Source organism: Stenella coeruleoalba (genome assembly GCF_951394435.1).
Source record: "Stenella coeruleoalba genome assembly, chromosome: 6".
NCBI classification, from domain to species: Eukaryota; Metazoa; Chordata; class Mammalia; order Artiodactyla; family Delphinidae; genus Stenella; species Stenella coeruleoalba.
In genome coordinates, this window is record NC_137151.1 from 50,892,760 (window position 1) to 50,919,651 (window position 26,892).

Here is a 26,892-nt window from a genome sequence, read left to right on the forward strand (position 1 = left end):
TTTAAAGTTATCATCTATATGTATGTTTCTATTCCCATTTTCTTAATTGTTTTGGGTTCGTTATTGTAGATCTTTTCCTTCTTTTGTTTTTCTTGCCTAGAGAAGTTCCTTTAGCAGTTGTTGTAAAGCTGGTTTGGTGGTGCTGAACACTCTCAGCTTTTGCTTGTCTGTAAAGGTTTTAATTTCTCCATCAAATCTGAATGATATCCTTGCTGGGTAGAGTAACCTCGGTTGCAGGTTCTTCTCCTTCATCACTTTAAATATGTCCTGCCAGTCCCTTCTGGCTTGCAGAGTTTCTGCTGAAAGATCAGCTGTTAACATTATGGAGATTCCCTTGTGTGTTATTTGTTGTTTTTCCCTTGCTGCTTTTAATATGTTTTCTTTGTATTTAATTTTTGACAGTTTGATTAATATGTGTGTTGGCATATTTCTCCTTGGATTTATCCTGTATGGGACTCTCTGTGCTTCCTGGACTTGATTAACTATTTCCTTTCCCATATTAGGGAAGTTTTCAACTATAATCTCTTCAAATATTTTCTCAGTCTGTTTCTTTTTCTCTTCTTCTTCTGGAACCACTATAATTCGAATGTTGGTGCGTTTAATGTTGTCCCAGAGGTGTCTGAGACTGTCCTCCATTCTTTTCATTCTTTTTCCTTTATTCTTCTCTTCATTAGTTATTTCCACTATTTTATCTTCCAGGTCACTTATCCGTTCTTCTGCCTCAGTTATTCTGCTATTGATCCCATCTAGAGTATTTTTAATTTAATTTATTGTGGTGTTCATCGTTGCTAGCTTCATCTTTAGTTCTTCAAGTTCCTTGTTAAATGTTTCTTGCATTTTGTTAATTCTATTTCCAAGGTATTGGATCATCTTTACTATCATTATTCTGAATTCTTTTTCAGGTAGACTGCCTATTTCCTCTTCATTTGTTAGGTCTGGTGGGTTTTTATCTTGCTCCTTCATCTGCTTTGTGTTTTTCTGTCTTCTCATTTTGCTTATCTTACTGTGTTTGGGGTCTCCTTTTGCAGGCTGCAGGTTCGTAGTTCCCGTTGTTTTTGGTGTCTGTCCCCAGTGTCTAAAGTTGGTTCAGTGGGTTGTGTAGGTTTCCTGGTGGAGGGGACTAGTGTCTGTGTTCTGGTGGATGAGGCTGGATCTTGTCTTTCTGGTGGGCAGGTCCATGTCTGGTGGTGTGTTTTGGGGTGTCTGTGGACTTACTATGATTTTAGGCAGCCTCTCTGCTAATGGGTGGGGTTGTGTCTGTCTTGCTAGTTTTTTGGCATAGGGTGTCCAGCACTGTAGCTTGCTGGTCGTTGAGTGAAGCTGGGTGCTGGTGTTGAGATGGAGATCTCTGGGAGATTTTCACCGATTGATTTTATGTGGAGGTGGGAGGTCTCTTGTGGACCAGTGTCCTGAAGTTGGCTCTGCTACCTCAGAGGCACAGCACTGACTGCTGGCTGTAGCACCAAGAGCCTTTCATCCACATGGCTCAGAATAAAAGGGAGAAAAAGTAGAAACAAGAAGAAGAAGGAGAAGGAGAAGAGAAGGAAGGAAGGAAGGAATTAGGGAGGGATGGAGGAAGGAGGGACGGAAGGAAAGAAAAAATAATTATTAAGAAAAGAAAAAATTTTTTTGAAGAAAAAAAGAAAAGAAAAAAAACACGGACGGATAGAATCCTAGGATAAATGGTGGAAACAAAGCTATACAGACGAAGTCTCACACAGAAGCCTACAGATACACAGTCACAAAAGGAGGAAAAGGGGAAAAAGTCATAAATCTTGCTCTCAATGTCCATCTCCTCACTTTGGGAATATTTGTTGTCTATTCAGGTATTCCACAGATGCAGGGTACGTCAAGTTGATTGTGGAGCTTTAATCCGCTGCTTCTGAGGCTGCTGGGAGAGATTTCCCTTTCTCTTCTTTGTTCTCACAGCTCCCTGGGTTCAGCTTTGGATTTGGCCCCGCCTCTGCATGTAGGTCGCCCGAGGGCGTCTGTTCTTCACTCAGACAGGACGGGATTAAAGGAGCAGCTGCTTTGGGGACTGTGGCTCACTCAGATCGGAGGAAGGGAGGGGTACGGAGTGCGGGGCGAGCCTGGGGTGGCAGAGGCCGGCGTGACGTTGCACCAGCCTGAGGCTCGCCATGCGTTCTCCCGGCAAAGTTGTCCCTGGATCCCGGGACCCTGGCAGTGGCGGGCTGCACAGGCTCCCCGGAATGGGGAGTGTGGATAGTGACCTGTGCTCACACACAGGCTTCTTGCTGGCGGCAGCAGCAGCCTTAGCGTCTCATGCCCGTCTCTGGGGTCCGCGCTGTTAGCTGCAGCTCGCGCCCGTTTCTGGAGCTCCTTTAAGCAGCGCTCTTAATCCCCTCTCCTCCTGCACCAGGAAACAAAGAGGTAAGAAAAAGTCTCTTGCCTCTTCGGCAGGTCTGTACTTTTTCCCGGACTCCCTCCCGGCTAGCCATGGTGCACTAACCCCCTTCAGTCTGGTGTTCACGCTGCCAACCCCAGTCCTCTCCCTGCGCTCCGACCGAAGCCTGAGCCTCAGCTCCCAGCCCTGCCCGCCCTGGTGGGTGAGCAGACAAGCCTCTCGAGCTGGTGAGTGCTGGTCGGCACTGATCCTCCGTCGGGAATCTCTCTGCTTTGCCCTCCGCACCCCTGTTGTTGTGCTCTCCTCCTTGGCCCCGAAGCTTCCCCCTCCGCCACCTGCAGTCTCCTTCTGCGAAGGAGCTTCCTAGTGTGTGGAAGCCTTTCCTCCTTCACAGCTCCCTCCCACTGGTGCAGGTCCCGTCCCTATCCTTTTGTCTCTGTTTATTCTTTTTTCTTTTTCCCTACCCAGGTACGTGGGGACTTCCTTGCCTTTTGGGAGGTCTGAGGTCTTCTGCCAACATTCAGTAGGTGTTCTGTAGGAGTTATTCCACGTGTAGATGTATTTCTGGTGTATCTGTGGGGAAGAAGGTGATCTCTGTGTCTTACCCGTCCGCCATCTTCCCTTCGTCCCCCTCTTTCAGTTTTTAAAGGAACATCCAAACTGTTCTCAATAGTGGCTGTACCAGTTTACATTCCCACGAACAGTGTAAGAGGGTTCCTCTTTCTCCACACCCTCTCCAGCTTTTATTATATGTAGACTTGTTAGTGATGGCCATTCTGACTGGTGTGAGGTGATACCTCATTGTAGTTTTGATTTGCATTTCTCTAGTAATTAGCAGTGTTGAGCATCTTTTCATGTGTCTCTTGGCCATCTGTATGTCTTCTTCAGAGAAATGATTATTTATATCTTCTGCCCATTTTTTGATTGCATTGTTTGTTTTTTTGATGTTGAGCTGCATGAGCTGTTTGTATATTTGGAGGTTAATCCCTTGTTAGATGCTTGGATTGATGGTTTTTTTTTTAATTAATTAATTTATTCACGTTTGGCTGCATTGGGTCTTCGTTTCTGCACATGGGCTTTCTCTAGTTGTGTCTCTACTCTCTGTTGCGGTGCGTGTTCATCTCATTGCGGTGGCTTCTCTTGTTGCAGAGCGTGGGCTCTAGGTACGCAGGCTTCAGTACTTGTGGCTCGTGGGCTCTAGAGCCCACGCTCAGTAGTTGTGGCGCATGGGCTTAGTTGCTCCGTGGCGTGTGGGATCTTCTTGGAGCAGAGCTCGAGCCTGTGTACCCTGCATTGGCAGGCAGATTCTGAACCACTGTGCCACCAGGGAAGCCCGTGGAATGAAATTTTATGGCTCCTCCTTATCCAGTTTTTCTTCATTGACTTCCAGAACTCTAACATGCTCTTAGTTTTCCTCCTACCTCTCCATCATTCCTTCTTAGTTTCTTTTCTGGTTCCTTCTTTTTTCACCTTGACCCTGAATATCAATGTGTCCTAGGGCTTGCCCCTTAGTTAGTGATGTTGACCATCATTTCATGTGCCTGTTGGTCATCTGTATGTCTTCTTTGGAGAAATGTCTATTTAGGTCTTCTGCCCATTTTTTTATTGTTGTTGTTGTTGTTTTTATATATATTAAGCTGTAGAGCTTTTTGTATATTTTGGAAACTAATTCCTTGTCAGTAGCATCTTTTGCAAATATTTTCTCCCAGGCCGTAGGTTGTCTTTTATTTTGTTTATGGTTTACAACTTTGTATTTAAAGATCATTTTTTCTGGACATATAATTCTATATTGGATTTAAAAAAATCTTTCAGCAGTTATCCTATTATTTTCTGGCTTCCATCATTTCTTTTCAAAGTTAGCTGTTCATTTGGTAGCCCCTTTAAAGCTAATGTGTTTTGTTCTTTTAGCTGATTTTTAGTATCTTTCCCTTTATCATGATTTTTTTCAGGAGTGTTAGTTAACATATGCTTAGAATGCTTTCCTTTTTGTTTAGTTTGTTTGAGTTTCTTAGAATGTTATGAAACTGTAGATTGATGTTTTTCACAAGTCTTAAAACTGTCTCAGCCATATTCCTTCAAATGGTGCTTTGGTCTGATTCTTTCATCCTCCCATCTCCACTTATATGAATGTTAGATTTTTCTTCATATCTCTGTCTCTTATACTCTTTTTGTATCCTTTTTCTTCCTGTTCTTGAGTGTGGATATTTTATAATAATCTATCTTTTTTTGTTCATGAATTCTCTATTTGTATCCAATTTGCTGTTGAAACAATGATTGGATTTTAATGTCGATTATTTTACTTTTCAGTTTTACAATTTATAATTGGTTGTTTTTGTAGATTTTATTTCTCAGGTGAAATTCTTCATCTTTATTTTCTTAAACATCATGCATACATAACTTAAATTTTGTATATAATAACTGGGCCTCATTTGTGGGTCTGTTTCTTTTTTGTTTTTATTTTATATTGGAGTATAGTTGATTTATAATTTTGTGTTAATTTCAGGTGTACAGCAAAGTGATTTGGTTATACATATATATATATATTTTTTCAAGTTCTTTTCTGTTGGTCTGTTTCTATTGTCTGCTGTTCACCTGGTCCTGTTTCTTTGTATGCCTAATAACTTTTTTAATGGAATGATGGCATTATATCTACATCAATATCTATAACTATACCTGTCTATAAATTGGAGAGGCTTTGGATGATGTTACCTTCCTCCAGAGATGATTTGCCCTGTACTCAATCAGGCAGGTAGAGAAGGGTCAGAACACTTAATATAATCAGGGATTAGTGTGATTCTAGGCTTCAGTTTTGATTTTTTAAGTCTAGATCTCAGATTTGCCAATCTCAGAAGATAGAACTCAAACGTTCCCAAGTGAGAACCTAGGGTATTTCCCAGGGCTGTTCTTTTTGGCAGATCCTGAACTCTAATTTTTATTTCATTTGCACTGTTAGACTGTAGAAAACTCCACTGAGGTTTCCTGTAGATTTTTGCTCTGCTTCTTATCTACTTTTCCCTGTACTATTTAAGAATTGGAAAATGCTATGAGGGGAAAACTTAAGTGAGTTTGGGCTTACTTCTTTATACTTCCCTTCTGTTGATGATCTCAGCTCCTCTGGCCCCTCTGGCTACCTTAGCAGACCCAAAGTGCCTTTTTTATCTTCATAGTTCTATGAGAAAAGCTCCATTGGCTTCTTTGCCTCTTAGAATTTTCATTCTGCAAAATTTTTTATCATCTGTCTTCAGCCTCTTCCCTCTTGCTTAAGACTCAACAAATGACCCAAGGGGAAAATGTTTATAGAGTATTGGGTTCACCTCAAAGAATTTCTCTCCTTTCTGAGATCTTGACCCTCAGTTCCTGGATGCCCCAAAGTCTCTCCAATGCCAACAGATATATTTGAAAAACTATTTTATATAGATTTACTAGTTACTTTTGGAGGGAGTATTGGAATATGAAAGCTGTTCTGTTTTTGCTGCACAGAATATGTCCACATTCATCTTTGATACATTACATTTTTTGAAAACAAGTTTTTAAAAAAGATAGTTTATGGAGATCTTATTAATCTACTTTACTGAAGGTTATTTTTTAGAAAATTTATTAATTAAAAACTTTTTTTCACAAGTGACCCAGTCCCTTTTTATGATGTATGCACTCTAATAAATACTTCGTATCTCCACCTACCAAGGTGGACAAATAGAAGTTGTTTGTGGCAGGGGATCTTTCTTCAGGTATTTGATTGATTGAAGTTTTCATATTGAATATTGTTCTCTATCCATAAGTCAGACACTCAAGAGTAACACCTTCCACATCAGCAAGTGCCTTGGATGAAACAGGCTGTCAGGAACATTAATAATAACTGACAGCTCCAGGGAAAGGAAGGAGGTTGATGAAAGGACTGGTGCCCTTGTAGAGTACATCCATTTGGCAGTTACTTCAAGAACGTATTGTCTTAGCTTAAAGTGGAAGATAGGCTTGCCACGAAATATAGGGTTTCATATTTTGTAATTTGCCATGATTTTTTTTGTCATCTCAAGCAAATAACAAATAAGTAATTTAAAAATGATCCTGCCTGTCTGAAGCCTAGTTAACAGATAGGCTGTCCTTTCAAGATCTCTCTCAATTTAGTTTCTATGTTATTATTAAAAAGAAAGTTAATATGATCTTATAGAGAATTAGACAATAGTTTATAATTTCCAAGATGAATATAATGAAATTCTTTTCGTGAAAATTTCCATTTCCATTTTTCTGCTCATGTCCTTACCTGGAATGTATTCTGTTTTCCTTTTTGCATTTTACTTTGGGAGCTGGCTCAGGTTTCACCATCTTGAGGAAGCCATCCCCGGTTTCCACACTGAGTCTTACTATGTCTTTACTCATATTTACTAATGCTTGTCATGCATTAAGTACTGAATAAGTACTCTAACTGAATTATCACATTAAATAATAAAAATCACAATGGAGAGAGATAACCATTTTAGAAATATGGAGAATAAGTTTCAGAGAAGTTAAGACATTTGCTTGGTCACACCATTAGTGTGACCTTTACATTTCCAATTTGCACTATTTGTTGATATTAAATTCTATATTTTCTTATTGCTTATCTGTAAATTTTTTATACAGTCTTATATAGTCAATTATTCTTCACTCATTGTATCTAGTAGAAGACTGTATAGAGGTAAGTGCTTACTAGTGTCTGCTGGATTAACTGTTTGGAATATAAAGAACTGTCATTGTGCTGGAAAGATCATCACGAGCACAGTTCTGTTTCACATACTGACTATGAGTAGAGAGATCAAGGTATATTGTCAGAAAACACTAGAGATGTATAATCTTAAAACATGATTCAACCCTGGGTATTTGAGGGGAAATTAAAATTGAACAAGCCCTTGAAAATAGTGAGAAATACTTCTGGAGGCCTCTATAATCTTTTAAATTCATGAATTCCATCTGTTCTTTAGAATCTCTATTTTCTCTTTATTTTTATTATTAAGCAGTAATAATTTTCCTTTTGGGAACAATAAAAAATACAATTATAAAAATTACTTTTTAAGAATTATTGTTTATGTAGCGACGAGGATGGCAAAAATAAATTGAGATATAGATCTCTAAAGGTTTGCCAGACTCCCTCACTAAAAAGTGACATATTCTTATACTCCAGTCAAGTGTCCAATTCAAATTTGTGTTTCACCTGATTCAAAAATTATCGTAGCCTTAGATCTTGAGAGTTGCTTTCAAAATAGTGGAAAATGCACATGTAATTTCCTGAGAGGAAAGTAAATTCTCCTGTATGCAACAATAGTATTTTCATGAAGGATATTAATTTATTGGACTAAGACCTCTTTGTTTTTGAAGACAAAGATGTCTTATATCTAAAATTAAAAAAATAAAATATTATATTTTGCATGCTAAATTAATACCCATAAAGAATTAAACTTAGGAAACATTTTATTCATTCTTTAAAAATTTCAAATTAAACTTATACTTTTTTCAGAGAAGAAGTTATTAAAAATGGCATGTTTGTCAATTAAATTTTTCTTCTTCCTGGATATAAATGTTTGTTCTTTCTTACCTCTTTAGATATACATATTTATTCTTTCACTCTTGTTTCAATTTATTAAGATTTCACTGAATTTTGATGCTGTCCTTATGGCTTTAGCACATATACCCTCTATTCCATCGCAGTCATTGTCATTTTCAAATGCCATTTGCTTAGAAGGCAGCCAGTTCAATTATTCTTGTTGAAATTAATCTCTTCCATAACCATCCATGAAGTCCAGCCTAGCCAACCGTAGACTCTGAGTGGCTTTTGGATCTAGGGCAGAATCAGAAAAGACATGGCATGGTGCTGTCATTCAGAGTTGTTCTCTCCATAACAAACATTGCTCATGAATGATGATACTCTAATCTGCTGGGCCTGGATAAGATTTCATAGTCCTCTCAATATGCTGCTCTAGGCTATAATTAACCAACTGATAGACTTTGGCAAATCAGACCAAGCCTCCATGCCAACTTGGGTCTTCTGTTTTAGTCAAGGGAATGGTATGTTATGCTAGATGGAATTTAAAAGTACCACCAGCACCAAAATTTACCACAGCTAGTACATTTTTTAGGTATGAAAAAATTTTAAAGGCTTCACACTCCCAGGAAAAAGCTGACATGATAACCAACAAACATCAGTACTGGTTTTAAACCTGTCCAATTGATTAATGAGAGTTTGCTTCTGTGAATTCCTCTCTGAAAGCCAACCAGTCAGTTGGCTCATGCTCTGAAAGTCAGCCATTCAGCAGTGAACTCACTCCAGTGAACTTGAGTCAAAGGCTGACGTCAACCAAACCTTGTTTCTGTAACCAAGCACAAGCATGTTTCTTTATCCAACATAAGCCACCATTTAAGACTGATGTAAACCTACTGTTGCCTCTATAACTAACACAGTCTCCTCCTCCACCACCAGTATTTCTTAAAAACCTATGTAATATCAGCAGTTTGCTTAATTCACTGAGACTGTGCCTAACCAGCATAGCTCTCTCCCTTACCTAGGTGAGCAATCAGTCAAACTTCGCCACTTTGGGTTTTGCTTCAGAGTTTGAATGGTGGTCTCATCCTTTGACAGATGACAGTAATGTCAGCACTCCCCACCCCACCTTTTTTTTTTTCAGTAAAGGTAACATATTTGCTCAACTTCTCAAATGAATCATTTTTGGGGAATAAAGTCTCATTCCAAAGGGTGGATTGGCCACATGACTGAACCCTCCTTACCAAAAATAGATTTCATTGGGCTATCACACTAATGAACATTGAGAAATTCAAAGCTTTTTTTTTTTCCATTTTAACTGCATGCAATGTATTTCATTGTTTTATAGTATCCATTTTATATAACTTTCATGTGAAATCAGCCTCTTGAAGTAGAATATTAGCAAACCTGACACGCTTGAAGTGTGAAGAGTTGGGGGCTTAAGGAGAGAAATTCTGGGAAATCCCTGGGAGTAAGCTAAGAGTTGATGAGTGATAGAAAATAAGTCTGTTTGGAGTTCCCCAAGATGACTGCACTGCACCATTTCTGCATCTTTTCTAGACATCTCAGTCTAGAAATAGAGAAAATAGAGTGGAAGAACATGTATATGTGGGAAACTAATTTGGATATTAGCTTGCCAGTAGGTCCTAGGGTGAGGCTTTTGATGGTGGTGATGAGGCTGGCAGAGAAGTGACTCAACAGCAGTCCAGGACTGAGTAGGGATTATACTGCCCGTGGGGAGATCAATGATGGACTGGAAGAAATGTAAAAGACTTGGTTATTAAGTATCTTTTATAAGAATGAAGTGCAGATGTGATTGGAGATGGGGAGGAAGACAGATGGCAGGATTGTGACCAGGCAGGGGAGAATGCTGTGGTAAGTATCTCAGATATATTCAATTTTCAAGCCTCAGTGGTATATTACGTGCTGTCATTTTGCCAAATGCTGTGGGAGCTGCAAAAATTAGCAAGCTGTAGCTTTTACTCTCATGGAACTTACAGTTTATTAGGACCAGACCTTTACGATGAGGTTGTTCAGACATGTTTGTGGCTGACTGTTTTGGGAAGGAGACCATCAAAGCCATTGAAAAATACAGGCTGTGAAGTCCATGTGCCAGATGGTCATCAATGTAAGTGCTCAAGGCTGAGGAAAAAGGCAAGGAATGGACTGAAGGGAAATGAAAATGCTGCAAATCCCCAAGGTGTGTAGGTCAATTATGATTGCTTCTTTCTTTTGATTTCTTCCTTTTGGATTATCTAGTAAGGGATAGGAAACCAAGAACTCCATGGGAACCCAGAGCAGATGATATAAATTTACAGAGATGTCAGATATACATTTATGAGAGGAGGTGGGCCTGGCTAATTATGAAACCATTACATTATTACTTGAGATATTAAATGCTACATAAATTGCCTGAAAACATGAATTCACACCTGAAAATTTGAAACCTTCTTTTATAGGAAATGTATACATCTGGGAAAATTGTTAGTAGCTGTGTAATTCCTGTGATCATTTTTCAGTCTCTAACATCAAGGCTTTAGCACTCAATGTTTGAAGAATAATGCAGCTTTGATGATTACTTGTTTACATCAATTCTAGAAGAAAAGATAATTTTGTAAGGTTAGATGATAATATTAAGGATAAATCAATAGAATCAAAGCTAGAGGCCTAATCACAGACTGAATTTGGGGTAAAGTTGCCAAATTCAAGGCTTCTTGTTGTACTTAATACTCTTAAGCCAAACTGTTAACTTTGTACCCAGCGTCACTGGTAATTTATCCACAGTGTCCTTATGTCTGTAATTTATGTTGCAAACCTTGCCTGCAGCACTTTTTTTTTTTTTCTTAAAGCCTTCTTTCAGTGTATGATAGTTGGGTTTAATATGGTTATTAGAGAGAAGCTTGTTAGTGGTAAGGGAGTTCAGAGATGAAAGTCGGTGTTCTCAGATGGCCTGTCTGTTCTGAATTCCGTTTGCTGGGAGGTAGCAGTTATCAAAGGAAACATTGGCTGCTGCTGGGGAGTCTGAGGGGTCTGAGGAGTTTTCAGAGCACAGGCTGATGGACTTGGGGTGAATAATTGCCAGAGGTTTAATCTTGGCTTGTCGCCAACTCAGTGCCTGGGACGCTCACAATAGGAAATGACAGGTGTGTTAAAGCATGGGGCCAGTGCGTGACATGGTTTTGGACAGAAGCCACAGAGTGCTGGTTACCTTAGGTGTTGCTGTGTCTTTCTTTTACCTTACCACTTGTTTTTCTTCACAAGGTAAACATCCTCATGCGGATCCAGTCTTTGAAAAAGATTTTTAAGGGGTGTATTTGTATCTTTCCTTTGGACTTACATGAATCATGTGTGCTGGCTTCTGTTGGCTGCATTTGTGATGGGGCCAAGCGGGAGACAATATACCCACACTTTTTTCATTTAATTATAAGGGAAAGAGCAGATCATCCTTGTGTCACATGCTTTGGTATTATGGTATTTCTAGCATCTGGCACTGCATGTGGTGCAGTTAGGCTCATATGGATATGTGGCAGGAGGAGATGCCCAAGGCAGATAGAAATCGAAAACAAGATCACAGGCAGGGCCAAACAAGCAGTGTGTCATTTTTGGAAACACTGAAATATTGAACAGAGCCTTAACTTGGGCAGCAGATTGGCTGCAAGTGATCTTTTCTGATGCTGGTGTTTAATGTAGCATTAAAAAAAAAAGAAGAAGAAGACATATTGAGCAAGTACCCTGAAAAGAGGCAAAAGTTAGCCCCAAAAGGAGGTGGCATTGTTCATATATCTGTTTAATTGTATAACAGTATTTGGAAGCACATCTGGCTTCCTGTGGGAATACTGATACCATCATTTAAAGCTTGGATTGCCTATGCCAAATACTAGGGATGCAAAAGCATTCTTTTCCTTTCATGTAGGTACCTATACAAGAAATGGTAACTATACCTAGAAAGAGGCATGAAACCACATGAAGAGAAATGACTTGAGTCATTTTTAAACTTTTGTTTGTAAATATTGTTGTTTCTCATATAGAGACAATATATGTTGCATGTTCTTGGCAAAGCACCCAATTCTGTCTCAAGGGGAACATCACAGAAAGGAGGGGGTTTGGAAAAGAGGGTAGTTTTCCTTCTTTAAATGGTACTCTTCAAATCCTGCCTGGGCCAGAAAGGAGGCAAGTTCCCTTTGATTTCTATTCCTGTAAAGTATTGAAAACATGAAAGTAGTTTCCCAACAAATCAGCCTGCTCCCTAATTTTCACCCACTGTCTTTCAACCAAAGAAATATCAGTAAAAACACAAATGGTTTTGTATTTTCTCCTTAGAACAATCTGTGGCAACCAGCTCTGTTTCTTGTTCTCTTCCTTTGGCATCTCTTATTTTGTATACTATCTAGCTAATACCAGATGTTTAGCAAGGAAACATCACTAAGATTTTTTTCTGCCTTCCTGAGGAATATATGAGATATGTCATATTTACTTTGCAAGCCACAAAGGGGTAGAAGAATGGTTACTTCTTGGAATTAGGTTTTTCAGCAAACAGTAGAGTTTTTATTAAATACTGACATAACACAATTTAATCTATGCTCTCTGAAGTTTTCTGTGAGTTTCCAGAATTAGGCTTGTGAAGTGTGAAAGTGTGTATCTGTCTTCTCGTACCATAATGAGGTTTCTTGTACCTCATTATGGTACAATGAGGTTTTTTTTAAATTCATGATACTTATTTTATCTTTTACTCAAAGAGAAACTAGAGATGCACAGTGATTTTTTTTCTACCTGTAAATGACAAATCAGACATAAACATAGTAATTAAAAAATCTCAGATACAATAATATTTATTCCTTAAATAAACATACATATGCAATTTGTTGACTTAGGAAATTCAAGAGGAGACTCTAGCTTCAGTCATGCTGTATACTATAGAAGTATAACTGAGGTTATCAGGAATCTGAGTCTTTTACTCCATCTCTTGACTCTGCTTTCCTCTGAATCAGCTTCATTCTAGGTAGGAGCTTTCATTGTGGAGGTGAAGATGGCCACCAGCCTCTCTAGGCATACATTATCCTTACAGCAAACACCTCTTTCCTTGTAGGTCTATCCAGTCTTGCTAATGACCTTTATTGGCATGATTTGGATCACATGGCCATTGCTTTTTTTTTTAATTTACTTATTTTTATTTTTATTTATTTTTGGCTGTGTTGGGTCTTTGTTGCAGTGTGTGGCTTCTCATTGTGGTGGCTTCTCTTGTTGTGAAGCATGGGCTCTAGGTTTGCAGGCTTCAGTAGTTGTGGCATGTGAGCTCAGTAGTTGTGGCTTGTGGGCTCTAGAGCACAGGCTCAGTAGTTGTGGCGCATGGGCTTAGTTGCTCTGCGGCATATGGGATCTTCCCGGACCAGGGCTCAAACCTGTGTCCCTTGCATTGGCAGGCAGATTCTTAACCACTGCGCCACCATGGAAGCCCTACATGGCCATTCTTTATCCAATTACTGTGGCCAGGCTTGACTTACATGCTCATGCCTAGAGCTATCAGGACCAAGGACAGCAGTGGTGCTTCCCCAAAGAGATTCTGATTCTAGTCAGAAGAAAATCACGTGTCCACTACAAGTTTCTATTATGTACCAGGCAGCCTGTACTTTCAGAAACTAGTTTTTGGAAACCTATAAATGGATAACTTTTTTTTTTTAAAGTTTTACCTATAGATTAATCATGGAACTAATGTTTTCAAACTATAATGATTCCGGCAAATATTTACAGGGCTAATGATTTATTTTGCTGTTTATTTAAAGGTCTGATATTTCCCGAAGGATTAAAATCCCCAACAATTATATGAGGAAATAGAGAAGAAGACACAATCAAATTTTTGAGTTTTTCCTGGGCTTTCTCCCAAAACAATGTTTTGATGTGCTGTTTCAAATAGGTATTCGCATGGCCATCTATAAAATCAGCAACCCATTAGACAGACAATAGAAATGGCAAGATAGCATAAACTACTTATCTGCCAATTGTTAATAGATATTAACTCACTTATAGAATTTAGTTAGATAAGTGTATTCAAAGTTATGATTGGACATTGTGCCAGATTTCAATCTGTGGGTTCTTTATAAGAATCCTCTTCTTTTATTCATCATCAGAGTTCTTATATATATGACTATAAATTAAAGCATATTTCTTATTTACTTTTCTATGCTTTATTTGTGCTTCTAATGTTGCACTTATTCCACAGTTGTAATTTAGTGACCTATATTCTTTTGGGGACAAATTAAGAGTCTAGACAGATAAAACGTTATAACTTTATTATTATTTGCTTATGGATTTGTCTCAACCATCAGATTTTAGGAGGGCAGATATTGGGATTTTCTTATCTTTTCTCCCGCCCTTATTCAGAACAGTTGGCGCATAGCAGGGAATCAACAAATGCTGGTTGAATCATTTATGAAAACCCTTAGGGAATTTGCTACTGAAAGAAACTGCGGAAATCTTTCAGTGAGTCTTTGAATAATCAGTCTCCAAGTTACCTGTTTTATAAACTTGGATACTTATTAACTGGGTTCCTTTAAAGTAAGATTTACCACACACACGCCCCAGCCAAAAACCTCGTAGAGCCTCCTCATTGATTGTCTATGTGCTACATTGGATAGATTCTAAAAAATGTTCAGAAATTACCTGTGTATATATGAAGATGCATGTATATGATGTGTATATATGAAGAAAACCTAAAATTTATGAAATCTCATTAAAAGTGAAGGAGATCGGACATTGTAACAAAAAATGGTGCATGCAAGCCACTTAGATGGAGTTCCCCCCGCCCCTCTTACTTACTGAAACCAAAAGAAGAAAATAATTATTTCACTCTCTGGTGGAAAATGTAGTTTCAGAAAGCAATAAACAGGCTGCAAGGCATAAGCTTTTTCAAAAATCAGAAGTAATTTGGTGAAATTTAAAACAAGGATCAGATGTGTTCTCTTTGGCAGGGTAGGAAACTGATATGCTCATTTCTGTAAAGAAGATTTTGGATGTCTTTAAAACAAAAACCTCACCACTCAATAGAGGCTTTTTAAATGATAGTAGCTAAATTTTAATTTCCCAACTGAGATAGTCTAAATACTTTCCTATACATAAAAGGTACATAATTATACCTCTTGAATAAGATGGATATTTGGAAATAAGGCTTCATTTCCACTTTCTATACTAATTCTGTGGTTTCTAAAATTAAAATTTACTGTATTTTGTAGCTCATTAGAAGTTGAAATGTTGAAATGGTTCCATCTCACTTTGAGTGAGTTATATTTTAATATCAAAATCATAGAATTAGTATATAAAGTAGGAATGGAGCCTAATTTCCAAATATACATACCTAATTCAAGTGGTAGTTCTAATTCTCCAAGAAGTATATGCATTCTAATAAAACATATCTCACTTAAAGGTGGATCACAGATACCTTAGGTTCAGGCTTTGCAAGGCTAAATTTTCACAGCACAAGGTATAATAAAAATGCCACCTCATATGTTGTACATAATAATGAAATGGCAAAAGTGGATGATAATATTAGGTGGTGGATAGTGGGATAGTTAAAAAACATTCAGGAAGAATAAATATTTACTTGTTGCCAATCCTAATTGTTCTTTTTTGTTGTTGTTGTTGTTACTAGCACATAGATTCCCCAGATTTTGCCAACTCATCACTCCGTTTTGGTCTGTCTTCTCTGAGGTTCATGGAAGTTTATTATACCTTTAGCTTGGACAACAAAAAGAGGTAGGTTATTTCTTTGTGTTAATGGCTTTTTGTTTTTAATGTGTCTACCTTTGCCTTTTGTTTATCTCAATTCCAGCAGGTAAGCAGCCTATACCTTGACTTCTACATGATGATAGATTTTTCTTTTTGTTTCATTTACCAATGTGGAGTGCAGCTGCATCTTCATACCAAAACGTGTGGTTTGCTTACATGGTGTGCCTTCTGTGAAGGAGCGAGGCTGACTCTTTAGCAGCTCTGTTTCCTCAGATTCTCTAGATGCCAAGGGATTTGTACTTTGACAGACGTTAAGCTCCTCAGCTTTGATCAGTATTCCTTTAGAAATGTTGTTGTTATAGTTTCTTTATAATAAGAAGGAGAAACAAATTGCCATGCTTTATGATCCAGAGCCAATAAAAATCCTTTGAAATAAAAGGCATTTCCTCTTGATTTGTCATTCTCCTAGGCAAGCTTGAAGAAAGGTACCAATTATTTCTGACTAGTGGCAAGGGAATTATGAGCAATTCTCTGTTAACATGTTTTTGGTCATTTGCCAGCTTATCTGTATGGTCTGCTAACGCTCAGCACTAATTAACAAAACTCTAAAGAAAGTGAAAAAAAGGAATCACATAAGTTCAGTCAAACTAGCATTACACTGAAAACAGCTGAGAAAAACCTTGCTTTTCTAGAAAGAGATTCTTGAAAGAAAATCCTGAAAACTGGAGTTATTTGCAGAATTATGACAGTACTTGGGTTCTTTCACTTACTCCTTATGCATTCTGGCCTGATTATTCTATAGATTGAATGGTAGGATGAATTTGAGATAAAGTTATGAAATGCATTTAATATGTTTATTTTAGTGTGTGAACTAGGACACTTCACACATTTGACTTCTTATCATCTCATCACATACTGATTTTTTGCTTTCTTTCTCATATTTTTTTCTTTCATTAATTTTGGCCCCAGCTTCTTTACTACCTGTCTGAAACACTTGTTTAAGGACTAGTTTTGTTGTAAGTTTTGACAGACATTTTGACATGGAGAATTCTCTCACATTCTCTATCACCATCCCTAAAGACACTTTGCAGTGTGGGGGGGGGGGGGAGGGAGGGAGGGAGAGAGAGAAAGAGAGAAAGAGAAGCATTGTTTATCTTCAAGTAGTATCTAAATAGCCAAATAAGATTCTATTAATGTACAATCTCCTTGCTTTAAGCACTTGGCTAAGATGTATCATGCTGAAAGGGAATGTCTGTCACCATCACTACAAATAGCAGAATTCCAGGGGGTTATAATGAGGCTGTCTCCTCAATCTGAGTTATCTCATTATGGATCCAATGCTAGGTTCCTCTTCTTAGTTGGGATTTGTTCTTTATCAGAGCAAATTGTGATGTTATGTTTAATTGGCTCTGTTCTTGTTCAGAGCAGTGATTCATTTTCAGTGCTGTGGTGTAGTGTCTGATATTTATAAAAGGCTAATTTAAAGATGTAATGAATGATACAGATTAGTGATACAGATTAAACATTCTGCTTTCACATCTGTTAAGGGATAAAATAAGGATATGTAAAGAGAAATCAACTTAGAGAGCAAGTACACTTTTGACATTCACAGTTTTAGGGTTTGGCTCACAGGTGGCTAGCCTGGCTCACTAGATAGGAGAGCACATAAGGATCTAGGGCCTCAATCTCAATGAATAGTGAAGACATCATTTCCCCACAGATGTTCTCTGTGCAGAAGATATGTGTTGGAGACATGTAGGGACAATAGGTGATTGGTCACGGATCATCAATATAGGCTCTATCTTTTCTGTCAGAGGCATGACTAACACATAGGTCTCTGGGTCATGGTAAAGCTCATTTCTGATGGTATAAGGAGAGTTTATAAAGATAATTAGAATGTTTTTAAGCATAGCTCCTATGTCATTTCTATATTTTTTGGTGTGTTTCTCCATCTAAATCCCCATATTTTGTTCAACATCTACTTGTGAACTTCTTTGTAGAATAGCTTGTTATGAATTCTGATTTGAGGGATAGTATGAGATTTTTACTTTGAAACTTTACTGTGCTTCTCATAACGAGGTTGAGGACATTGTCTTTTATCCGTGGTCTCTAGAAGTACTTGGAGTTCTTCTGAGAAGCTGTTATAATTTCTTTTTATGTTTACCATGAATAATGTAACAAACTGTGCTTTCCTCTTTGAATTGACCCCTGTAAATCTGAATTTGTAGCCCATCTATAAAAAGATGGAACCTCATGGGATGTGTTTGTGTGTGAACTCACTCGAGTTTTATCTTTTTTTTCTTACTTATATTTATCCTTTGTCATAAAATGCCATCTATTTATTTTAAATTTAATGTTAATTTGAATATGTCTTTGAAAACCTCCTTAAATCATTTTTGGAAAAGGGTGGTTATATAAAAACAGTCAAATTTTAAAGACTACTTTACTCCTTAATACTCATTGGTAATTTCCCCATTTCCTAAAGTTCTATTTGTTAAGAGAATAATAGAGAGAAGCTCTACTAACAGAGTCAACTTTGTGAATAGGTGAGAAAGAGGAGAAAGATGTCTAATTTCGCTTTGCTCCCATGTAAATGTCCCAGGAAAGACAATTGCATTCATTCCTGTGGAAAGATAAGAGGTTCTGAGAGTGGGAAGAAGGAGAGAAAGAGGGAACACTGGAGGGGAAAGAAGAGTAATTAAAAAGGGGAGCCAGAAAGCAGAGGGTGAGGAGGATAGAGGACCAGGACGGCTGGTGTGCTTGGTGCTACCACAGCACGTCCAAGTGCTGCTCTGACAGCTGCTTTATTAGGCACGACTGAACAGCAATCAATGGGTGATGGATTAGTATTCCCCAGTTTCCAGTGTCCTCTATTTTCTTCACTATTCACATGACTGCTGAAATCAAATTGAAACAAACCAACAAGAAAACTTTATTAAACCCCATCTTGTTGCTTAATGATATTATTTTCTTTATTCAGAATTTCAAGAAACATTCTGGTTTTAATTTCCAGAGGAAATCGTATTTTTGATTTTCAGAATAATTTGTGATAATAGCCTTCCAAGCTGAATTTGTAATTCCACTGTTATCATCCCGTGTAATAGTTGCCATAGTTGGAGTAGGGGAGGTGTGTTAGGCATGCCTTTCTTCATGCTGATTATAATAGGCTATAATTTTTTCATTTATGATTTCCATAATCACTACTAGGTATTGTTGTCTTTCATGCTTATGCCCAAATGAGACATGAGGGGCATCAGAACTAAATTTCGCACATTCTTAAATTGTTTCTACAAGAACGTAACTATAAAAATAACAAAATTTATGAAGATGAGCTACTACTCATGTTGATATATAATATTAAGATCAGTTTGTAGCCAGGTTTAAAAAATTAATAAGCATCTGAGCTTGGGAGGGAAGTATAATTTTAAGTCTTTAAGCCAACGTTTAATTTAAATGTTACAGGATGCCCTTCTGGCCTAATAGTCACTTAAAATGAATCCTCCACCGCACTTCTGCCTTTGTATAACCACTGCACAGCTTGCCAGATTCTCCTTGGTCCTAGTTGTCTGAGGCTCTGCATGTCAGAACTTACCTTGAAACTAGTTACTTCAAGCCCGCAAAGCTTTCAGAAACTTTTGCCTGAAGTTGTTCTGCATTGCTCTCATTCCTGCTCAAGGAGTATTCCTCCTTGTTCAAGCCCTTGAACTTCTCTCAGTTGCACCAGCAAGAAAATTCCTGCCATACTTAGCCGATTTTAAGCCGAATTAAAGTTTTCAAGAAAATGCAACCAACCACTGTGTCCTAGTTGAGTGGCGGCAAAGTAGGGACATAGGCTCTGAGCATACTGTCTACATTCAAATACCAGCTTTTCCTCTTATGAGGTATTTTATATGCCTCAATTTCCTTTTATATAAATAGGAATAGAGTATTACTAACCTCAAAGGAATTTTCGGAGGAATAAGTGAGTTAAGACATATAAACTGCTAGAACAGTGCCTCATGCCAGATAAATGCTATACATGTATTTTTTTATTTTTTTAATTAAATTTTTTCATTTGAAAACCTTATAAATAAATTTAATTACATTGTGTATAGTGACGTTGAAGTTGCCATAAATTTAAATTCTATGAGACTGTATTTAGGTTATCTTTCATCTTTAAAGGCTAAGTTATCACTGGGTCTTCTTTAAATACACATAAACACACACATTCGTATTACAAAAGAAGTGATTTAGCCAGGTGAGTTTACTATGCACTTTTAGGAAACCAATAATTACATTGTGGATTTTTTCAGCTTTAATGAGGTATAATTGACAAATAAAATTGTAAGATATTGGGCTTCCCTGGTGGCGCAGTGGTTGAGAGTCCGCCTGCCGGGGACACGGGTTTGTGCCCCGGTCCGGGAAGATCCCACATGCCGCAGAGCAGCTAGGCTCGTGAGCCATGGCCGCTGAGCCTGCGCGTCTGGAGCCTGTGCTCCGCAATGGGAGAGGCTACAACAGTGAGAGGCCCGCGTACTGCAAAAAAAAAAAAAGATATTTAAAGGATACAATGTAAGGGTAAGATATTTAAAGGGTACAATGCGATGATTTGATATGCGGATACATTGTGAAAGGATTCCCACCATCTAGTTAATTATTACATCCATCACCTCACATATTTATTATACACGTATTTTTTATATGAATTAGGAAATGATGTTTCGGTGCTGCTCATCCATCCTCTTTCATCTTAAAGTTCTGAAGCTATTTTTTAATCTGAAATCCCTGCCCAGCCTTTTAAGAAATTAATAGGGAATCACTATGTTTAAAATCACCCAACTTCAGATGAACTATTTTATTATTTTTCTGTCTCAGTAGTGAAATCTTAGAAACAGAACTTTGATCATAATCAAACACTTATTTCAGAATCCTGTTATCTCTCATAGTTTAGAGCAGGGATTGGTAAACTATGGCCTGTGGGCCAAACCCAGCCACTACCTGTTTTTTAGATAAAAGTTCTATTGGGATACAGCCAGATTCATTCACTTACATATTATCTATAGCAGAGTTGAGTTATTGTGACAGAGACTATATGTTTTGCAAAGCCTAGCATATTAACTGCCTGGCCCTTTACAGAAACCTCTGATTTAGAGTATTAAGATTATAGTATTTTCCCCAAACTAAATCTTTTATGAACACTTCTTGATTTTTGCCACATCTTCTTATCACTTGTTATTTATTTAATACTTTCTTTAAATCGTCCATCATTTTTTAAAGTTATTTTATTAAAAAAGCTTTATATTATTTAAATGAAAACACTAGTAAAACAATAGGAGGTATTTATAGAAGCAAATATGCTTAAAAACTAATTTATTAAATTCTCTCTGAATACTATTCCCCTGCCAGTCTGCAAACTGCTCTCTTAGGTAACAAAGGACATTTTCAGTTGCTGGAAAGATGATAAAGACATACTTGGCACCAAAACTGAAACTTCAATCTTGTTTTAATCAGAAGAATTAAGTGAGAATTAAAAAAGGAAGGCATACTCTTCTCATTACATGTGATTCATTCCATTCAATGACACCTCTGAGTCCCCCTACAATAACTGTATCACTTAATCTTGTATATCTGCAGTGATACACATCGTACACTTTCAGAAACACTGGATAAACAACGACGATGATGGAAGGTAATGCTATATACCTAAGGTGTATTTAGAGTTTACTCTTCACCAGGCACTCTTTGAAGAGCTCCGCATGTAGAAATTTATTCATTTCTCACAAGAACCACTGAAATAGGTTCTATTTTCTTTTCCATTGTACAGATGTGACAGCTAAGGCAGATAGAGGCTGGTAACTTGCTCCTAGTCCATTGGATTAATTAATGGCAAAGTTGGCAATGAGGAAGTGATGGAGGGTTAGGAATGCAGGCTTGGCCACCAATTTTGCTTGTAGAAAACTTGAGATCAGTTGTGAGTTTTCACTCCTTTTTCTGCATTATAAATATTTTAGTAGGATTTTGGGAGAAGGTTTTGTTAGAAACTGCAATCTTATTAAGGAAAATAAGATTATTTTCATATTTTTCTGAAGTTGTATCTCCTTTCTAGTTTGAGGTTGCTGAGAATGGATATTAATGAACAAAATGAATGATAATAATATGGCTTTTTCCTGCTGTACTAGTGAAATATTTCTAAAGTTGTAAAATACCCAATTCTGTAAAGATGCAATAAAAATTTTGAGATTTTATATTACATTTATAAATTTGTGGTGGCAATCGAATTTATTAGGGCTGTTTTGGGAAACAAGCTTAAAATATGTTTCAAGGACCATAATAAAGTTTATTTCTTTAAATTCAAAATTTGACATTGGGGAATCTGTTGTGAATTAATAATATTAATGGTAAAGATAATTTGGAAGCAACCAAAAAACAATACAACCTTTGGAATCAAATAGATTCCAGAGCGTCAGTCTATTGTCTCATCTATAGTGAAATGGTGAAGGGGTTCAGGACATGCTACCCCAAAATATGTCACCTTGGCATACTGGATATTTTAAGCTGAAGGAGATGGAGAAAATGTAGAAGCAGGAAGGTCCCTTTGACCTCCCCAAACCCTTCTCCTCCAAAACAGTCAAGAAACCATCATAGGGAAGGAACATCCTTACGTCCAAAGATAAAGCGTTGCTGAGAAGAATGTCAACAAATATGCTTTGTTAAGTTTCCCCAAGTTTACTACACTTGCTTCATATTCCTTGACCTATCATATTTCTCCACGACTGTCAACACTTCATTAAACCTAGCATAAAAATACGCAGGTTTAACTTTTTGTTCTGGTCTTCATTTCCTTATGAAGGATTTATGTCATATAAAACTTATATTAAATAAATTTGTATGCTTTTCTCCTGTTCATCTGTATTTGTCAGTTTAACTTTCAGACCCAGCCAGGGACCCTAAGACGGTCAAGGAAAAAGTTTTCCTCCCCTGCAGTGGCAACATCTGAAGGCATAATTAATAGAGCATCTGCACCAAAGAGTAGAGAAAATAGTATTGTACTCACAGGGAGTTACTTAGATGAGTCAGGCAAGAATTCCTACTTCAGTTTGGGCTTTTGAGTTTCCAGTGGTACCAAATGTGGTAAAAACTGTCCCCACGTGTGGCAGGAAGAGCCAGTCTACATTTGAGTCCTGCCTCTGCCTCTGCATGGTTTTAGGTTGCTTAACCTCTCTGAGTCAGTTCCTAATCATTAAGCAGAGATAAAAATGTCTATCCTGGGCTTCCCTGGTGGCGCAGTGGTTGAGAGTCCGCCTGCCGATGCAGGGACACGGGTTCGTGACCCGGTCCAGGAGGATCCCACATGCCACGGAGCAGCTGGGCCGTGAGCCATGGCCGCTGAGCCTGTGCGTCCGGAGCCTATGCTCCTCAACGGGAGAGGCCACAACAGTGAGAGGCCCGCGTACCGCAAAAAAAAAAAAAAGTCTACCCTGTTACAAGTACTAAATGAGACAATGTGTGTAAAGGGTCTCAAGAATATTGTTCTTTCAAGAAGTGGTAGCTAACTTTCTTCTCTTTCTTCTCCTGTTTGGTTATCTTTAACATGTAGTAGAGTAAAAAGACCAAACCAATTGGGACTGAACAGCACAGGTGGCAGTGTTTGCTTAGCTTCAGGTGTGACAATTCTCTTTGTGACGTGGATGTGGTATTTTTGACTTTTTGCCACCAAATATTAAATTCGATTCAGATTTCAAAGTCAGTGTCAAATACCCTTCAGTCATATGCAAACACCAAGTTACTCAGTATCAGAGGACCCAAACTACCAGGAGTTGAAAGGAGCCTCTGACATTTACTAGCCCTGTGATGTTGAGCGGTTAAACTTTGCATGCCTCCGTTTCCTCATCTGTAAAATGAAGATAATAAGAGTACATCACTCAGAAGGCTAGGAAAATTTAGATTTTAATTTTGTAGATTTATAACACTGCCTGATACTTATAAGCATTCTATATGTATTGTTAAATAGAATACTTTGACACTTCTGAAAAATGCCATTGAAGCAATAATTATAATGCCATTGAAGCAACAACCTTCTTGAGGTTGTTGGTAAACACTGTCTTATCATTATGCCACAAATCCTCTATCTGTGAGCTCTTAAATGATGAAAAGGACTGGATACCACTCTATTGCCTTTAGTTCTTGCTCTTCATGAAGTACATGTTACCTTGTTGTCAAGGTAACAGGATTCAAATAGGTTTTGTAAAATGAGAATGGGTGCCATTAAAAAAAAATAGCACCGGGAAATACTTTAGAAAGGGAAATGGCTTAATAACAGAATTTTGTTGAAGAAAAAGTGTCTAAATCTCATTGAAGGCAGAGAATCGATTGCTCTGCAGTTCAGCTGCCTTATTGAAAATAGCCTGTATTTTCAAACACGAGCTTGGCATTTAATATTGTCACAATAATGGGGCAAAACTTTTGAGAGTGAGAATATGAGGATTTTTTCCCTTGAGAAATAAACATAAAATAGCAGTAGATGTCACTGACTTATGATTGGGGGAAAATGATATATGAAGAGATCTGACAGAATGAGTCTTAGCATTATGAAGAGTATATCAATGTAACCATTTCACTTAGCTTTTCTATCCTGGAACCAATTCACTTGTGTGCTAAGACAAAGGTTAATAATGATAAAACAACTCTAGGAAAATCTAATTTGGGAACAAATAACCTCATTTACATATCACCTAATTTAAATTGTTCGAAAGAAAGATTTTTTACCAAATACAAGTTCCTGTGCCAAATGCACAGTGAGGCCAAAGGAACTGAAATGCTGGAGTCTGGAGCACAGAAAGGTGTATTGCAGGGCTGAGCAAGGAGCACAGGTGGCCTGTGCTCAAAAACCAGAACTCCCTGATGGTTTGGGGGAGAAGTTTTCAATAGGCAGAATTTGGGGTGAGGGCTGCAGGGTGTGTGACTTTCTTCTGATTGCTTGGTGGTGAGGTAACAGGGTGGTGATCTAGGAATCCTGTGCTTGGCCTGAAGTTGCCATCCTCCACCTGGGTGAGGGCCTTAGTTCCTACAGAAGAACTCAAAGATACTGTATTTCTTCAGGAGGAGCCAGGACCCTGCCCCTTCGCTGCACTATTGTTTCTTTTTTTTTTTTTTTTACATCTTTATTGGAGTATAATTGCTTTACAATGGTGTGTTAGTTTCTGCTTTATAACAAAGCGAATCAGTTATACATATACATATGTTCCCATATCTCTTCCCTCTTGTGTCTCCCTCGCTCCCACCCTCCCTATCCCACCCCTCTAGGTGGTCACAAAGCATGGAGCTGATCTCCCTGTGCTATGCGGCTGCTTCCCACTAGCTATCTGTTTTACGTTTGGTAGTGTGTATATGTCCATGCCACTCTCTTGCTTTGTCACAGCTTACCCTTCCCCCTCCCCATATCCTCAAGTCCATTCTCTAGTAGGTCTGTATCATTATTCCTGTCTTACCCCCGGGTTCTTCTTGACATTTTTTGTTTTCTTAAATTCCATATACATGTGTTAGCATACGGTATTTATCTTTCTCTTTCTGACTTACTTCACTCTGTATGACAGACTCTAGGTCCATCCACCTCCTCCTTTGTTTCTGTATTCCCTCCCTTCCCTGATTAGCAACTCTTTGAATCTGCCCTTTGGTGTTCAGGGAAGATCTAGGAGGCTGAAGCCTTTTTCCTACAAACGAGAAATGGGGACTCGGAAAGGATTTGTACCAGGGAGGGCCCCACAGGGTCCTGCTTGGTTTTAGATTTTTGTTCTTTTGGTTTTTTACCATGCATCTATTAGTTACAAAAACAAAACAGTGTTTATTCCCTTCTTGGGATGTCAAGAAAAGAGGGGTGTATGAGAAAAAAGACCAAGGTATATGAGATGTTTTAAAACTTCATTGCTAATTGTGTTTTCATCTTAATTTAATGCATACTATCTAATCTGATAACTATATATTAAAAACAAAGAAAAAATACTGGAGATCCTAATTGTGGGTCTTGATTACAAGTAATAGAAATTGACTCTAGTTTTTCTAATAATAAAAGAGGCATCCCTGCTTGAGATTAGCACTGGATTCTGTGCTGATGGCTGATACCACCACGAGTAATTCTAGCCAGTTTCTTTTCTTTGCATTGCTCCAAAGTCCTGGGCATAGAGCCAGCTGGCTGAGACTAGGCCATAGGCCTGTGCCCTGGCTGCAGGGGTGGGGAGCTGAACCATCTTCTTCCCCTTAGATGCCATAGTGGGTGGGTAGGAATTTTCTTCACACCAAGTCTCACACAGTGGGGTCTCCTCTAATTTAGGAAAGAAGTTTAGATACAACAAATAACAACAAATACCCTAGAGTATAATTTTAAAAGGACTGGAAAGAAACAAAGGGGTAGAATCAAGCCATTTTACATATGTGCTATGTATATGATAAGCTATACCTGTATGAGAACTCAAGAACTTGGATTGCAGTTAATATCCTCTTATACATATGCACTCTCCTGATGTCCCAGAAGTGCAGCTCCATCCCACTCAAGGTGATTTAAAGCCTTCTGGCAGACAAAGTATCCCTACTCCCTGACCCATGGGAAAAAAGGGGGCAGAAATAGCTTATCTTCTTGAACACTAGACTCTCCTAATATTAATGTCTTCTCTCCCTACTCTGGCTCTTAGATTGACTAGGTGCTGATAGTAGGACTGGTCCTGCTAAACAGTCCTCTCAAAGAACTCCACAGGGAGATGTCTTGTACCAACTGCTGGTGGTTATCAGAACTTATGTGGATGTACAGCATCTTTTATTCTCAGCTTGATCTTAGGTCTTTGTCCTAATTCTTAGACAACAGAAAAAATTCCCATTGCTACCCAGTGACTTACAGTTGGTGTTCCTGAAGATAACAGAATAAATGAATCAGATACATATTCAAAGGCAGAATAGAAGAAATGTCTTGAAATAAAGGAATCTGCAGCTAGGAGGGCACAGTATATGCTAGGTAAAAGATGGTAGAGTAGGATCAATATCAAGCTGTATTCTAGGGAAGTTACTGAATTTCAAGGATCTAGAAACCATTCTTAAGGCAAAAGGAAAAAAATGACATGTTTAGACTACATCAGACACAGTGACTTTCAATGATAGAGTATCATGGAGCAATATCAGATATCTAAGAGGAAAAAGTATGACTCAATGATTTCTCACTTCGTTAAAGATAAAGATCAAAGACAACTGTGCAAAAAAGAATATCATCAAAAGAGTATCATCAACTGTGCAAAAAAGAATATAGCACAAATTAGGCCTTGGAAAAAAATTA

At 38.0% G+C, this 26,892-nt stretch overlaps 1 protein-coding gene across 7 annotated transcripts in view; it reads left to right on the forward strand.

Moving 5' to 3' along the window:
- LOC307188252 (uncharacterized protein) overlaps positions 1-26,892 on the forward strand; it is a 401,616-nt gene that overhangs the window by 84,319 nt on the left and 290,405 nt on the right. For 6 of the 7 annotated variants that reach the window (XR_013828867.1, XR_013828868.1, XR_013828869.1 and 3 more), the window contains exon 2: positions 15,520-15,623. Coding sequence is in view for 4 of the 7 variants with exons in the window: in XM_079925132.1 (XP_079781258.1) it covers positions 15,520-15,623 (104 nt within the window). In the remaining 3 variants the exon portion in view is untranslated. Of the gene's footprint in view, positions 1-15,519; positions 15,624-21,209; positions 23,058-26,892 lie in introns of those variants that run through there. The other variant, XM_079925134.1, reaches the window with a different exon arrangement.